Source organism: Sinocyclocheilus anshuiensis, unplaced genomic scaffold (assembly GCF_001515605.1).
Source record: "Sinocyclocheilus anshuiensis isolate Anshui unplaced genomic scaffold, SAMN03320099.WGS_v1.1 scaffold194, whole genome shotgun sequence".
Lineage (NCBI taxonomy): Eukaryota > Metazoa > Chordata > Actinopteri > Cypriniformes > Cyprinidae > Sinocyclocheilus > Sinocyclocheilus anshuiensis.
In genome coordinates this window covers 653,315-668,925 of record NW_015546074.1, presented here as the reverse complement: position 1 = coordinate 668,925, position 15,611 = coordinate 653,315, and the positions used below count along the sequence as shown (strand labels likewise).

Below are 15,611 nucleotides of genomic sequence, written 5' to 3'. Positions count from 1 at the left end.
CTCCGATTGGATTCATCTGAAAGAAGGAAGTCATATACGCCTAGGATGGCTTGAGGGTGAGTAAATAATAGGGTTGGGTACCGAAACCCGTTACCAATATGGCACCGGTACCTATGTATGTACTAGAACCGAATCCGAACGCAGATTTCCGTGCCTCATTTCGGTGCCATGCCTGAGCGATCGATTGAAATATTTTTCCTCTGGTTCTTTATAACATTTTTACTCCACAACACCAGTCAAATGCTTCCTTTTGGGTTAAAGGTGTGAAATATTGCATAAATTACATTTGACTGAAATGCTTGTATTGAAACATTTTGCATTCAACCTATGATAAAACTTTCAAGGTCTTCTACATTAACTGTTCCCTCCTGGTGGAATGACCTTCCCAGCTCAATCCAAGCAGCTGAGTCCTTAATATTTTCAAGAAACAGCTGAAAACACAGCTATCTTCATTTGACCCTCTAACTCTAGCACTCTCTATTCTAATGCTACTTCTAATTTTATCTGCTTGTTTTTTTTTTATTAAAAAACTTGACCCTCTAACATTTGCACTCTCTATTCTATTTCTATTCTAATGGCCAATCCATCATTTTTTGGGGGGAATTTTTATTTATTAATTTTTTTTTTAATAAGTATCGGTTCAGGCACCGTTTAGGCACCGGAAACCGTTTTAAAAGTATCGATTTGGCACCGGTATCGAAAAAAAACCCAAACGATACCCAACCCTAGTAAATAATGGGCTAATTTTCATTTTTGGGTGAACTATCTCTTTAAGTAGTTTGTAAATGCATCAATAAACATGAAGCTTACTGTACTCGTGCTCCTATACTAAACAAGGGTTACTAAAATTAGCCTGTGGCCTATTGTGTAGTAGAGTTAATCTGACAATCTTAAGGAAACATGACCTTCTCTAATTGAGGACAATAAGTGTCTAACACATGCCATTGATTTTGAAATTTATATCATCACTCAATATACTGTAGCTAAAAAACGAACAGCTAAAAGACAAATAATTTGTTTTATTATTAGAAAATGGTTCAATTAAAACTTGAATACTCACCTACTAAGATTGTCACTACTTGGTTGTTGGCATACAGCTCGATCTCTCTCAGCCACTCAGGAAGGCACCGGAAGGAATCTTCACAGGTGATGTCGTAGGTGAGAATAAGGGCATTGGCACTGCGGTAGTAACTCTGGGTAATTGAGCGGAACCGCTCCTGCCCGGCCGTGTCCCAGATCTGGAGCTGTGGGAATAAGCAGATCAAATAATCAGTGAAGTCACTTAGCACTTCTTGCAGAACCCAACACAAACTACAGCTTTCAGTCTATTTCATTAGCAGGAAGTGCACTGAAATGCGGAAAAATGCCCAGAGGTGCACAGACACAAGGGCTAAATCAGTCAGTGTTCCAGTGGTCTTAATGGCGATTTTTCACTGTGTGGTATGACTCGGCTCGTCACGGCTCGGCTCAGTTTGCGTTTCCACTGCAGTTTAGTACCGCTTTAGAGTGGGAGGGATTATTCACATGTCGTCATAGTTGCGCCGCCTCTACTGCCGCGACTCCTATAAAACTTTTCATTCCGCGTCGCCCCATCAAGCTCTCGCTGGATCCGCTCCTCTGCTATCAACGTATGGCAAGCCGTTTTGACTTTTATTCATTCTCAGGATATGAATTCTTGATATCAACAACTCAATTTTTACTAGTTAAAATGTTAATTCTTGATATCAGGAATTAGATTTCTACTAGTAACAATTGTTATTTTTTATATCAGCAATTACATTTCCACAAGTAACAATGTTAATTCTTGATATTAACAATGACATCATCACTCGCAGAAATTGAATTCTTGATATCAGCAATTAAATTTCTACTAGTAAAAAATATTATTCTTGATATCAATAATTTATATCCTGGGAATGGCAATAGGCAAGCCGTATTGACTTTTATTAATTTGCTGGATATGAATTCTTGATATTAACAACTCAATTTTTACTAGTTAAAATGTTAATTCTTGATATCAGGGATTGGATTTCTACTAGTAACAGTTGTTATTTTTGATATCAACAATTAAATTTTCACTAGTAAATATGTTAATTCTTGATATCAAGAATTAAATTTTCACTAGTTAAAATGCGAACGTCTGTACTTCCTCAACAGACAACGAAACAGCCATTTTTTGGTTGTTAAAAAAAGTTGCGCTTGTTCAAAACAGTTGCGTTCGATCCTTCACTGGCTTAAAGGGTTAGTTCACCCAAAAAGTCTGTCATTAATTACTCACCCTCGTGTTGTTACAAACCCGTAAGACCTTCGTTCATCTTCGGAACACAATTTAAGATATTTTTGATGAAATCTGAGGGCTCTCTGACCCTCCATAGACAGCAAGGTAACTACCACGTTCAAGGTCCAGAAAAGTACCAAGATGATCGACAAAGTAGTCCGCGTGACATCAGTGGTTCAACTGTAAAGTTACGAAGCTACGAGAATACTTTTTTGCGCAAAGAAAACAAAAATAACGACTTTATTCCACATTTTCGTCTCTACTGCGTCACTTTGGACGCGCGTTCACAACAGTATCATGACGCGAGCGTGTGGCGGCGCTGACCCAGATCCGGCGTGATGACGTCGTAGCTTCATAACTTTACAGCTGAACCACTGATGTCACACAGACTACTTTGTCGATCATCTTGGTACTTTTCTGGACCTTGAACGTGGTAGTTACCTTGCTGTCTATGGGAGAATTTTCATTTTTGGGTGAACTAACCCTTTAAATCTAGCGGTTCTGTAGTGTCTCTGTCGTAAGTTCAGTGACACAGGTAGTGACGATTCTCTCCGGCCAATCAGTGATCAGCAGAGTTTACACGTCACGTTTTGGTAACGGTACCGTCCTGTTTTTATACAGTCTATTCGGTTCACTTGAAACCTCAACCGAGGTGGTACTAAAAAAAGTACCAGGTACTGTAAAAGGGCCATTATTTATAAATTGATGCTTACTAAATTTCAAGGCCAATATTATTCACATTTATACTGTTAAAAAAGATATATAACACATATTGTCCTGAATATAAGTAGCATTATTTTTATCATCTGAATCATGCAGCTACTTATATTCCAAAGTGACTTAAAGGGGTCCTATTATGCTTTTTCACTTTTTCAACTTTATTTAGTCTGTAATGTTGCTGTTTGAGCATAAAAAAAGATCTGCAAAGTTACAAAGCTCAAAGTCCACTTCAAAAGGAGATATTTTATTTAACAGAAATCACTTTTCAAAAACTACAAAGAACGACTCGTTTGGACTACAACGCATATTTTCCGGGATTTGTGATATCACAAATATCGACGAATGGGACGAGACCTGGTTGAGCTGCACTAGAGAAGGCAACGAGTGTTATCACTATGTCGGAGACATAGCTTTCCCAAGGCAGACAGACTTAGAATGGTTACAATCATCGGGGTTTAAATCGCGCTCAAATTGATTTGATTTTGACACAATATTTACACTGAAGCTCACAGGCGGCTATGGTAAGGGGCATGACATTTCCCGACCGGGCGCCGAGTGCTGCCAATCACAACACACACTGGCCCAGCTAACCAATCACAACACACACTGGCCCAGCTAACCAATCACAACACACACTGGCCCAGCTAACCAATCACAACACACACTGGCCCAGCTAACCAATCACAACACACACTGGCCCAGCTAACCAATCACAACACACACTGGCCCAGCTAACCAATCACAACACACACTGGCCCAGCTAACCAATCACAACACACACTGGCCCAGCTAACCAATCACAACACACACTGGCCCAGCTAACCAATCACAACACACACTGGCCCAGCCAACCAATCACAGCACATTTCGTATTTCAGAAGGCAGGCCTTCATTTGATACAGGAACTATTTGAGCCGTTCATGCCAGACTGGGGAGAGAGGTGTTGTAATAATGTAAAATATGTAAAAAATAATGTTTCTCGAACAACCTAGTATGAGAGCCTGTTCTAGTACACCCCCAAAACAAAATCAAGACTCTGTAAAAGAGCATAATAGGATCCCTTTAAAATATAATATAATGCATGTCAAGCACACAAAATGTGCAAAAAAGTATGTACGTTTATTTGTATAGTGCAGTGGTGGCGAACTCCAGTCCTGGAGAGCCGCAGCCCTGCAGAGTTCAGCTCCAACCCTAATTAAAACTCACCTGCCTGTAGCTTTCTAGTAACCCTTCAGACCTTGATTAGCTTGTTCAGGTGTGTTTGATTAGGGTTGAAGCAAAACTCTGCAGGGCTGCGGCTCTCCAGGACTGACGTTCGCTTAACTTCGCCACCCCTGGTATAATGCATTGTCCACACCGGTAAGTGCCCGGCTGTTTCAGTTTCGCTTTAAATAAATTAGTTTAGGTTTGACACTTATAATAAATGTTGTTTATAATGAATGGCATAACTTGTTTTATACATATCTGTTCCATTCCTGTTCTGTTCTGAATACTGTTCAATTTAAAGGATTTGTTTTGGAGTGAGCAGAACTAAAACACAATGTTGTTTTATTTACCAATATTTCAAATAATTTCTGAAAGTAATATTATAATGTGATTTTAATGTGATTATAATGTGACCAATGCAATTTTGATCCAGTGCGACTAGTGAGGCGTGACTTCCATATCAAAAAATTTTTTTTTTTAAATGACAGAAATAACTTAATATAAAATATACACTGAAAACTACAAATTAAGTAAAATAAAATGAAAACTATAAATAAAAAATAAAGCACTTCAAGTCACTATTTATTTATTTATGTATGCACGCATGCATATGCAATAACCACAATATTCCAATCAAATTTCCACACAGTTACCTAAAAACTAAAGAGGCTTACCCACCTTCACTTTCACTCCTTTTATTTCCACAGTTTTAATCATGAAATCAACTCCAATGGTGGCACCTTGTCCAGGAGGGAACAGCCCCTAGGAAATGCAAGATGCAGAAGTTTAAATGAAACGATTATTATAAAATTATAATTATCAGTGACCGCAAATTCTATAAAAATACGGACGCATTGCAAACCTCTAGTGTTGTTGCATTATTATAGGTAATGCAATGAGTTATTCCACACACCTGAGTGAAGCGTCGGACGAGGCAGGTTTTGCCCACTCCTGCATTTCCTATCAGCACAATTTTGAATAAGTAATCATAATCCTCCATCCTCACGCTCAGCTGAGGGAACATGAATGAAGAGAGAGACAGGCAGATCATATGTGGGTGTTAAGAACTACAATGCAAACTACACATGGCTGAGCAACATCCCTCTGATAAAACACTGTTTGAAGTAAAAGAGCTGCAGCAGCCCTTACAGAACAAACATTTCAATGACACAGTGATGTATTACTGAGAACAAACGAGGGGAAAAAACTACGCCTGATGTCTCCAGGGACCATTTTTTGCTGGCCATTCTTTAATTTATTAGATCAACAGTGCATCTGCCTCTGTATTTCACTACACACATTAGCAGTGTTTGTTTCTGAAGTGTTGCTATAGGAGAAGCTGCTATGCATGTGCTCGAACGCTGCTGTTGCCAAGGCCTATGGCAGGATGCTGTGAGGACCGCAATAAAAACACAAGGAATAAAGAACAACTCCCAGAGGCCTGTCAACACACATGCATACACGCAAACACACTTTCAACAGCTAATTCAGAATTATGGTGGATGTAAGCATACAAAATTTAAAAGAAATACAACTGAAAATTGGAAGTTGAGCACAAACAGACCTTTTAAAATACATTTTTGATTCAATTGTAATTCGACTGAATTAGCTGCATGAATAAACATTCCAACGTTACACAACCAATGTCATCGCCACTGCAAAAATAATTTTCTATCAAATAAATCATTTTAAATAAAAAAGAAATAATACTATATTAATTTAATTATCTATCATTGTTGTTGTTGTTGTTATTCACTACTGCAAATATATTTGATCTTATTTTGTATGTAATTAATATTTATTAAAAAACAACAGTAGAGACAATTATTAGTCGAGGTCGTGCTCAGAGTCACAATTACATTTGATCATTTTGCACAATTTTTATTTTAATTATTTATTTATTGGGAAATAATACTATATTAATTTAATTATCTATCATTGTTGTTGTTGTTGTTATTCACTACTGCAAATATATTTGATCTTATTTTGTATGCAATTAATATTTATTAAAAAACAACAGTAGAGACAATTATTAGTCGAGGTCGTGCTCAGAGTCACAATTACATTTTATCATTTTGCACAATTTTTATTTTATTTATTTATTTATTGGCATTTAATTTGCACTGTTTAATAAACTTTTTATGCTGGTTAACCCTCACATTACCACATATTGCAACAACATGAACATAACTTTTGACTCTCATAGAATGAATAACAAACCTTCTAAACTGTATTTCATTTTCATCCAGAAATCAACATGTTGAAAACAGATGAAATATAACCTCACTGTTCCTTAAATATTAAATGTTATGACTGCAATATGTGCTATATGGGAATAATAAGGATATTAAATAGCAGAACAGAAAAAAACAATACTTTATTGAGCCCTACTGGGTTAGATGAAAACATATCTGATAGCAGAAAACTGAAATCTGATATGCAATTTCTCTGAGCAGAGCAAAAGATAGAAAATACACAGATGTGGCCTAATTCTTTCCCTTTATATTTAAACCCTTTATAAATAGTGAAAACTGCACATTTTATTTTATGATTAAATAAAACCTGCAGGCACAATGTTCTCCATTAGCTAGCAGGATGCTCTAAACATTAAAGGTCACATTAAATCATCTGTACACTTACCAAATGCAGGGGATTCACCCCACTGCTTCTATTATTCCGAATGCATTCAGTCTTTTCTCCAGGCTTTTAATCTAAGAGATAAGAGCAACCGTGCAGCGCCAAGAGCTAGAGCAACCTCGGCAGATTTTCGGCTCCAGTGTTGCACAATGATCGCAGAGTTTCCTCGGTTTTTTTGACAATGACGTCATGCTGCTTCCCCAGTGGAAGCCGAGTCCAGAAAACATCGCCGCTGCATTCTGGGATTTGTAGTTCAAATGTAACCAGTGTAAATGGCAAAATAGAAAGGCAGGGGTGAAAAAGAGGTTAAAGAGTTGAAGAATTGATTTGATTTAAATCTCTCTGTTTGTACTTCATTTGCTTAAATTCCCATTCGGCCAAACAAATACATTTTCTAAATCAAACTATAGCTACAAAAAATGACCAAAAATATATTTGCTAAAATAGTTATGCTAGTATTTTACAGTAGTTATTTGCTAGTATAGTTATAAACAAATATAGTTAAATAAAGTAAATATATCCCCCTCCATATACTGCAATCCATGAAAATACATTCACATACTTCATTTGTCTATAACATGTCATATGAATCTAGTTCTGATCTAGTTCCATCCACATTTGCATTTAGTCTAAATGTAAGCTACTGTAAGACTGGAAACGTACACTGAAATCCATTTTGAAATTATATGAAAGTTGAAACTAAATATATTTCCAATTTCAAAAATATATTTAATTCAGCTTCACTGTTAAATATATATATATTCGCCGTATGGTTTGATTACAATTAGAGGAGGGTCTTCCAATGACCTGCAGCAAATAAGAAAAGCTTGTTCATAGATTTTCATATTTGGATGATCCAGATGATCTCTCCGGAACACTTAAATCCGCCATGTGTTTCTCACCGGACCGATTTTAATTTCCGCCTAAACATTGCCCTTGATTTCCTCTAGGAGGTGATATGGAACGTTAAGTGTCAAAAGGGTTTCTGACTTTAGAAGAGCCTGTTATTTGGCGAAATGGGCCTTCTGCCTGACGAAGCCAAAGTTTTGCCTCCTCCGGGGATCGTCAACAGAAATTCAGTGTGGTTCGGGCTGTGCGGCTGGGCGACTGCAATGCTGCACAACAGTTTAAACCGCAGGCCTGCGCTCAAAGCCGGTGAGAACACATCTAACGTACACCAATGCAATTATAATAAATTATATCTGTAACATCAACATATTGTAATTTAATTGTATAATAATAATAATAATAAATGAATGCGTTCGTGGTTGACTTCATTTGCACAAATGAACTGCGGTACAGTCTTGGTGATAATTGAACATCTATGTGGTACTGAATGAATGCCACAGTCATATACCTTGATATTTACATGCTAACGTTACCTCGTCAAAAAATACCATGGTTACTATTATTTTTATTACCTAGATCAGTGGAATTGCTGTTGCATTCCTTCTTATTACTTAATTAAAGCATTAACATTGCTTGTGACTGCATATGCAAAATGTGATGTAAACTTAATGCAGCAGTAATGCCAGCTTTAATGCATTTACTTTTCAAAAAACATCAACAAATTTAATTCCCCTCACCAATTAAGTTAGCAACATTTTGAATGAAAATTAAAACATCAATTGTATTCTAAAACATCAAGCATTCAATTTGATTATGCAAACATATATTTGAATGTCTAATGTTTTTCTTTCTTTTTTTATTATATATATATATATATATATATATATATATATATTTATATTTTCAGGTGTTCACCGCCAAGCGCTGTTCATAACTGTTGGATGGTTCATTGGTTATCATCTCACAAAGTATGAGAATTATAAATATGCCACATTGGACAGGGACATGAATGAGTACATCCGGCTGCATCCTGATGAATTTCCAGAGAAAGGTAACAGCACATGGAAATCCAGCCACATTATAGTGTGTTATTTTCTGTCTTGACGTTTTCTTTATATTTAAGTTGTGTATGTCGCCACAATACTTTGTCTTTCAACTTTTTTATTTCACTTTCTCAAACCAGAACCGAAGACATTTGCTGAAATCGTGGAGCCTTTTCATCCAATCCGTTGAAAGGATGTAGTTGTCACAAGGAATGTGAAGACTACAGTTGCAAATCAAATCTGGTTGAACCGAGTTTACAGTTAAAATGCACTTATATTAATTTATGAAGTTGTGTCCTCAATGTCATTAAACTATTTGGAAAACAAAAAATCTGATTTTTTAAAGTTATTTTTTCCAATGAACAATTGGTTTTTAGATTACCAGATTATTTTAATTTTATGGATCATCAAAACAAAACAAGATCATATTTTACCCACCCTCAAAAAAAAAAGAAAAAGCAAAATGTCTCATTTGTATTCCGTGGAAGATATACCGTTTGAATGACAGTACTTTCATTTTTGGTCAACAACTGCTTTCACAATTAGTTTAGTCTTGTTCATGTGTGTATGTGGGATACTGATTATGCATCTGATGTCCTTCAAAGTGTGTTTGGCATAATGTCAGAAAGCATGTTGCAAAGACATGCATAAACAAGGCCATCAGAATCTCTGAAATGATTGTTCAAATAATTGTGACAGCACTGAACAGCATGACATTTGAGGCTGTGCTTTCATGTCACAAATGATTTCAGCTAGACTTTGGCATGGATATTGTTCCGATAGCCTGTCTCGTGAAATAATGAGCAATCCCAGGAGTTTTGCTACAGATTCAGTTGCTCTTGGTTTACTTTGGAAGGTTTCATCTATTTCTCATTTGACATAAATTCACAGTTAAAAGCTGAATTATTACAGTAAAAGGAGCAATATAAGCAATATTATAGGACTTTATGTAAAGGTAGTGTGTGTGTGTGTGTGTGTGTGTGTGCGCACGCATCAGGGTTATTTAATACAAAATTATTAAAAGTATTTTTGTTAATTGAAATAAAGCTGAAATAAAATATATGATTAAAAAAACTAGAAATGTTACTTTGGAAACTAACTGAAGTAAGTTTAAGATGAAGCACTAAAATTACTAACTGGGCATAAATAACTAAAACTGAAAAAAAATTCTCCATTTAAATGGGACTCATTAAATATGATATAAATAATACTAAAATAACACTGGTGTACACAGTAATTTGGCAATATTACGTCAATTGTCTTTTATTATTGGCTTGAATTTGTAGCATCTCGATGATTTCACTAGCTGGTTCTGGTTATTTTGACTGACATTTTAATACGTGAATTTCTTTTACAATATATGATACGCAAATGATGTACGGTTAAATCAAGTGAAGGCCTTTAAAGTGTTTCAGTGATCTTGTTTATGTACTATACAAAATTGTGTTAATTAAACAACGAATCTCATAACCTAATACACTGCAACCCCTAATATTGGAGGGAAACAGTTTGTCTATTTTAAATTGTAGAAATTTTTCAGAGGGATTTCCATTTACAATTGTTCACTAATAATCTGTGTACAGAATGTAAACCCAAATTACAAGCCAAATATAATGGATGTGTAAAAAAATATATATATATATTTAAATGTTTAAGAAAATATTATTTTATATACAATTCTGAAACAAAATCATTTGTAATGTTTTTAATTGCATGTCACATAGATGGTGACAAGGATGTAAACAGCTTTCCAGGTAATTGCAACCACCCAAGATGGATGTTTTCTCAAGATGTGCTGAATCCTAACGGCTGATCCCGATGATGTCCAAGTATTTCTCAGTCAAGTTCTGGGACTTCTTCGTGAGCGTTGCCATGACTGTGAACAGGCCTCGCAGATGGAAGTGGAAAATCTCTTCGGGTTCGGCCTCCAGCAGAGGCTCCAGGCCTTTGTGCAGGGTGGCGTGACTCTTGGCTTTGACATCGTCATGTGGGATGAGGCCGCTCTCCACCGTGTTCTTGATGGCTTTCAGCAGAAGGTAGTACTCGTACAGGTCCATGCTGTTGTCAGCAGCCTCACAGTCCGAACTGTCATCGTACGGCACATCTCTGAGGAGGCTGGGAAGCAGGACGGTCTGCTCCATATTGTGCACTGCTGTGCCGTACCGCCTCAGGGCCAGCAGCAGAGAGCTTCGGCTGAACTTGGCATCGACAGACTGCATGGTTGTTGGAGGAGGGTTTCAGGCTCTTGATTAGATGGTGTAGCAGCCGGGGCCTGGATGCAGTGCAAAATCTGAAGAAAGAGGCTCTTTTTATAGCGTGTCTGACAGGGGCCGCATGGAGCAGTTATGCAACATAGTGGCCTGATCTGCTAGTGGTTGAGTTCAGTTAAAGCACCCCCTTGAGCTAACCCCCCCTCCCCCTTCCCCTTATTTCTTCACAGCGTGACATTCTGGCTGCCATGCTGAGACCGAGCAGTTTACTGAAGGCCACTAACCCCAGAATGGTCATTTACATCAGACCATCCCTTGTGAATAAGAAGTGTGCTTAAATGTGTACTCGTAGTGTACTTCAAGTCTAAAAAGTATATTAAAAAAAACTGTAGAAAGTGCAGATAATATAAGCTTAAAACTGAAATAAAAAATAAATCAGCATTTTGTAATAATGTCCAATTAAAAGTTTGACTTTAAAGTACATTTTAAATCATTATGTTTTAAAGATCAGTTGTCATGCTTTAAAGAAGTACAATTATTTTGATGTGTTGACTAACGTAATAAAGCACAGGTAAAGTACTTGATTATAATGTTAACTGTAGTGTGTCATTTTATATTACATTTGTTAATATATTTTATCTGTACTAAATTGCAACCTCATCCTAACAAATGTGTAATTACAAATATATTTAAATACATAACATACAAGTTTCAATAGAAAAGACATTCAAGTATGTTTTAGTTTAATGCTTGTGTACATTCAACAGTACACTTTAATCATATTTCGAAGACAATAAAAGTAAATATGAAATTACATATAAAGATGTACTTAAGTTTTACTTCAGTGGGTAAAAAAGCACTCTTAAATTAATTTTAGTTTAATTATAAATAACATGCAATTAAGTGTCCAAAAATATTGCATTCTGTTTACACTTAAGAATATTTTTTCATAATAAGTACTCCTTTGAAAAGTACACTGACAAAAATGGTAAACTGAAAATTAAAGGTAACATCTAAATTAACTGGTTTAATTCACTCTAAAATACTATTTAAAATCACTGAATCTAAATGCATTTATTTATACCAAGACAAAGAAATATGGGTTAAATCAGAAAGAAATAGCTCTTAAAGGTAACAATTGCATGTTTTTTTTTTACAGTGTATTCTACTTGTTTTCCACAAGGGATTTATTTCTAAAATCAGACAAGATTTCTTCAAGTGATTACACTGTATCTTACATGAAGCTATCAGCTGATAACTAAAGACGTTATATGCATCAATGTTGCATTGCTTATTTGTCTATGATCCTACAGCACTGAAAAGCTATAAATGGAAAGATAAATATAATCTAAAAGTCTATTTCTAATCAATTAGAGTGCAATGACATTCAAGGTCAGATCTGTTTGGATTAGCTCTGAACTGTGATTGCATATGTACAGATGCAACCAGACCGTACAACACCACTCATATTTGGAAATAACTAAAGTCAAATTGTTTGCACAATGTCTGTGATGAAATAAATGTTCAGACTTCATCATTTATTGGAACATAAAATGGGGTTATGATATCTCTTTAATCAGACTTTTGGCATTGCAAGTTAAAGTTCATTTCTAAGAGTTAAGTTTTTCCAAGTGTTTCCCAATAAAATATAATATGTAATATTTTATATAATATTTATAATGTTTTAACACTTCTGTGCTGCATATAGCAGAAGCATAGAATGACTAGGGTCCGTGAAGTGAAAATATTTAATATGAATAAATAATAATAATAATAATAAAATGTTTGGAGAGTTAGTATTTTCTTACCAAGAAGACAACAGTGCAGTGTAGAGCTTAAGATGAAATATGACACATTTGATGTGTAAAGAAAATAAAGAAGTATGAAGGTAAATATCACTTGTGAGCAGGATATTTTTTATGCATCACTTCCAAGCTGCAGATGATGCAAATATGTGAAAATATTATTATATTTTGTGTATTTAGAATATATAAAATGTCAGAAGCGAAATTAGCAAGAAATTTTTATTCCAAAAATGTTCAAATGTTTAGTCACCATCATTTTATATCACAGAATGCTGTTATACATAATACATGATCTGAGATGTGGTGGAGATGAAATTGTGTTGGAAATTTTTATAGCTTTCAGAAAAAAAAGTACACTTTTGGACATTGTTCGGAAAAAAGTGTGTACACTGTTGGACATTGTTAGTGGACATATTAAATTAGTGAGATTATGAAACATGTTTCAAGAGTGTTTGAATAAATGGGTCAATTATGACAAATTTCATTTTTTGGGGAGAATTATCCTTTTAAGACTTCCTTTTGAGGCACAGTAATAATCATACTTGCCACAAGATAGCAGTCTGCCATCGATGTAATTAGTCGGCTCTGTCTCTTGCATTTTCAACATTGTGTTTGAGACCAATGTTTAAATATTTATTTTCATTTTTATTCTTCTTCTTTTTAAATACAACAATAAATAATAACAAGAATGCTATAGTGCGAGAATTGGCCCTTAAAATAAAGTGTGACCAACCTGTCAACCAATTTCCAAGCTCTTTTGTGTTTACTCAACTCATCTCTTCCCTCTCTTTTTTCTCTCACAAGGTATCACAGATACAGATAGTGTTTGTTGCACACACACAAGCAATCTTGCACAACCTTGGCATCATTTATTTTTCTGTATTGTCTGTCTTATGACTATCTAATAGCCCTAGAAAAGAGACAAAGTAATTGTATGTTCATAATCATGGTTTTTCAAAGATCAATAACCTCATTACAACAAAGCCAAATTGTTCAGGAAATCAGAAATATATAAATAAACAACTTAATTTTGCAAATAAAAGAATGTTAATGTTGTACATGTTATAATGACAAATTTTATTTTATTTTATTTTTTTCTTCCAATGCATGTCAAAAACACGACTGGCACAGACAAATAACGTTAATGAAATCTTACCTGAAGTCACAGTGAGGTTCCAAAAGCCAGACAGACGCCATACAAGCTTGCAGAGGCTGCTAAAAATAAGAACATACCGCTATATTTTCTAATTAATTTCATAGTTCCCCCAAAACAATTTGAATTCTGTCATCACTCACCCTTAAGATGCTCCAAACCATCTAAGACTTTCGTTCATCTTCAAAAGAAAAGCTGAGATATTTTAAAACAAATCTGAGAGATGTAACGTTATGTCCCTCCGATGAAAGAAGATTCACCAAAGATATTCACGTTTCAAAAAGTTGAAATCGCAAAAAAACATCGCCAAAGTAATCCATATGAATTGCGTGGTTTCCTCCCCCAAAACAATTTGAATTCTGTCATCACTCACCCTTAAGATGCTCCAAACCATCTAAGACTTTCGTTCATCTTCAAAAGAAAAGCCGAGATATTTTAATACAAATCTGAGAGATTTATGTCCCTCCGATGAAAGAAGATTCACCAAAGATGTTCACGTTTCAAAAAGTTGAAATCGCAAAAAAAAATGGCCAAAGTAATCCATATGAATTGCGTGGTTTCCTCCAAGTGCTCTAAAGAGACACGATCGGTGAAAAGAGACGGTTGCGCATATCATATTTTATATGCGAAGCTCTCTGGGGTGAGCTCATTATCATACGAACCAATCAGAGCCAAGCTAATTTTTTTTTTTTTCTTCATATATGATGTTGAAATCCTTGTGGGAATTCCAGAAATATATATTAGAAAATAACGGCGTCAAGCTTGAACAAATTTTCTGTTTAGCATATTTCTTAGAAGTATAACTAAGCATATATTTAATACAAAAGTACTTCTAGTATACTTTTTAGAAATATATTAAAATGCAATTCAATATATTTTTATTGCACTTCAAATAAGCATGTTGGGAATACAAATGTATTATAAACATACTACTTGAATTTCAAGTATATTTTTAATACATTTAATACTACGTCTTTTTCACCTGGGCATGACAACGAGGCACTCCTCTTTCATGCAGGGAGCACCTGTACCCAACAGGATCCCAAAGAGAGGAAAGTGGAAGCAGCAGAAGCCTCATCAAACCTTTTTGCCCCAGGGAGCCAGGTACCCACAAGGAGCGTCCAGGTCTGACGAGTCTCCTCAGGGAGCACTGGTGCACGGAAGGGCCCGCAGGGAGCTCCCATGGCTGCCAGTGACCCACATGGAGCACCTGTGTCTGCTGGGTCCCCGAAGAGAAGAAAGTGGAAACATCAAAAGACTCAAGCTTCTTTTGCAGAGGGAGCTTGGTTTCCACAGGGAGCACCCATGCCTGCTGGTTTCAGGCAGGGAGGAAAGTGGAGGCAGCAGAAGCCTCGGGCTTATGTCTTACAGGGAGCACTTACAGGGAGGCTGCTGAAAATTTACGTCACTTCCTGTTTGTTGCTGCCGTGTGTTTTGAGTCTGAGCTCTGTCAAGTTAATTCCTTATCATCTATTTTTTATCCTAATATCAATTTTATACACCATCATTTTCGTTTCTATAACGTGAGAATATATCCCCTATCGTATTCTACAACAAAAACAATCAGAGCGCCTTGTTATAATAGTTTTATTTTGATTTCCCGAGTCCGCTATTAGCTTATATCCCGTTGCATCGCCAGCGTGGTTGCCGCTAATCTCGCTTACATTGCTAATACTCTATTTACACACATTACCATTGTTTTACTCACTG

At 35.8% G+C, this 15,611-nt stretch overlaps 2 protein-coding genes across 3 annotated transcripts in view; both read right to left on the bottom strand.

The window, feature by feature from the left end:
- The window catches only part of LOC107699807 (ras-related protein Rab-30-like), a 9,583-nt gene extending 2,588 nt beyond the window's left edge, over positions 1-6,995 (bottom strand). The window contains exons 1-4 of one of the 2 annotated variants that reach the window (XM_016501201.1): positions 6,845-6,995; positions 5,067-5,216; positions 4,883-4,966; positions 1,061-1,244 (exon numbers count right to left, since the gene is read on the bottom strand). In XM_016501201.1, coding sequence (XP_016356687.1) covers positions 1,061-1,244; positions 4,883-4,966; positions 5,067-5,204 — 406 coding nt within the window. In that variant the 5' untranslated portion in view covers positions 5,205-5,216; positions 6,845-6,995. The remainder of the gene's footprint in view (positions 1-1,060; positions 1,245-4,882; positions 4,967-5,066; positions 5,217-6,844) is intronic. The other variant, XM_016501202.1, reaches the window with a different exon arrangement.
- A 3,435-nt stretch (positions 6,996-10,430) lies between these two features.
- On the bottom strand, positions 10,431-11,033 carry LOC107699806 (mid1-interacting protein 1-B-like). The gene has a single exon (XM_016501199.1). It carries the CDS (start codon positions 10,950-10,952, stop codon positions 10,536-10,538), a length of 417 nt encoding a protein of 138 aa, XP_016356685.1. The 5' UTR covers positions 10,953-11,033; the 3' UTR covers positions 10,431-10,535.
- Between the last annotated feature and the right edge of the window lie 4,578 nt (positions 11,034-15,611).

Coding starts and splice junctions, on each gene's coding strand:
- LOC107699806 (XM_016501199.1), bottom strand. CDS start 10,952: ATGCAGTCTGTCGATGCCAAGTTCAGCCGAAGCTCTCTGCTGCTGGCC.